Source organism: Artibeus jamaicensis, unplaced genomic scaffold, assembly GCF_021234435.1.
Source record: "Artibeus jamaicensis isolate MK-2021 breed Jamaican fruit bat unplaced genomic scaffold, CSHL_Jam_final contig_600, whole genome shotgun sequence".
Classification (NCBI taxonomy): Eukaryota; Metazoa; Chordata; class Mammalia; order Chiroptera; family Phyllostomidae; genus Artibeus; species Artibeus jamaicensis.
In genome coordinates, this window is record NW_026521901.1 from 178962 (window position 1) to 180665 (window position 1704).

At 44.8% G+C, this 1704-nt stretch overlaps 1 gene segment (V, D, J or C); it reads right to left on the reverse strand.

Moving 5' to 3' along the window:
- Positions 1–592: 592 nt before the first annotated feature.
- LOC119065573 (immunoglobulin heavy variable 3-23-like) lies at positions 593–992 on the reverse strand. The segment is given in 2 exon segments: positions 593–815; positions 917–992. Coding segments are annotated over 2 exon segments (258 nt in total).
- Positions 993–1704: the final 712 nt, after the last annotated feature.

The window sequence follows — 1704 nt, forward strand, 5'->3', positions numbered from 1 at the left end:
GGGCTTATATGCCTTTGTGCCTACCATTCAGCATTCATGTGTCTGCTGCTGGCTGGCTTTTACTCTGAGCTGTGGGGGAGTGGGTTTCACTTTTGGGTCCAGCAGAACCCCATGTTGGATTTATGTGATGTGGATCATGAAGATATGATGATTCAATGATTCTTTACTAGGATAAAATTAGAAAAATATAGGTATCTTTTTGCCTCCTGTGCATGTGAAATGCTTTACTCCTATTATAGCAAGCCTCTGCAATTCACATGGTGAAGATGTTGGCACAGAATCATGAAGGAACTGAGGTTCCCTGAGAAAAACTGATGTGTGTTGAATTAACCCCACACCTGCCAAGATACCAACACTTAAGGTGCATTTGCAGCTGTTCCTGACCTGAACCCAGTACTCGATGTGACCTGAGCACCCCCTAGTGTCCTGAGTGTCTCCTGAAGCTCAGCTGCCTTGTCTTTTTCAGGGAAGTTAGTGCCTGGGCTCAAAATGACTTTTCCTCACTGTGTCTCTCGCACAGCAATACACGGCCGTGTCCTCGGCTCTCAGGTTGTTCATTTGCAGGTAGAACTCATTCTTGCCATAATCTCTGGAGATGGTGAATCAGCCTTTCACAGAGATGGCATAGTATGTGCTACCACCACCAGTATTAATTGCTGAGACCCACTCCAGCCCCTTTCCAGGAGCCTGGTGGACGCAGCTCATCCAGTAGCTACTGAAGGTGAATCCAGAGGCTGCACAGGAGAGTCTCAGAGACCCACCAGGCTTCACAAAGCCTCCCCCATATTCCACCAGCTGCACTTCACACTGAACACCTGCAAACACAAAGATATCGGGTCAATACACCCTTGCCCATCCACCGTATCTTTCAGACGTATCCACTCACATACTGTGTCTCTCATTCTCTAGAGATTACCTGTTAAAAGAGCAACAATGACAACCCAGCTGAGTCCAAACTTCATGATGAGTGGTCTGTGTTCTGTCCTGACAAGACTTCAGGAACACCTTGGAATCCAGGGATGGGATCCTATTTCAGAGCTGCAGACTTTGGGCTGGGCTGCTTTTCATGAGCAGAAGCACCCTATTTGCATATCCTCCTACTACATAGGAAAATCTGGGGCTGGATGTTGACACGAATGACATAGTCCCAGAGTGTGACATATCAAAGTACACATCTCTGTTACCAGTTACTCCCCACATTTGACCTTGAACTGGTACATGAGATGTGTACATGACCAAGGAGAGTGAATCGTCATGAATGAGAGGTTTTTAAAATAAGAGATGCCTTTCAAAGTCAGCAGCAATGAACACACCAAGGAAATTCAATTCTCATGACCACAGGAAGCATTAAAATTCCAGGAGGTTCCTGTTCTTGTCTTGGGAAGTTCCATCTGTCTTATTTCATCTACAAAGCAATCACACTATGAACTAAGGAGATAGTGTGACTCTAGAGCTTGTGGACACAGTATTGGAGGAGTTGGAGGTTTGTGTGGTTCTTTTGGATATGGAAGTGGGAACCCTTCACAGAAGTGGGTAGTGTGGCCTGGGAAATATTTCTCTAGTGGAGTTTGGTGCTGAAAATACAGTGGGTTCACAGCCTCATTTTTTGTTTTAATTTTATAGACTCTGGGAAAATTAGGTTCACATATTTAAGATGCAGAAGAAAGTCAGTCATAAGTACATGTGCTTATGTGAAGATTTATG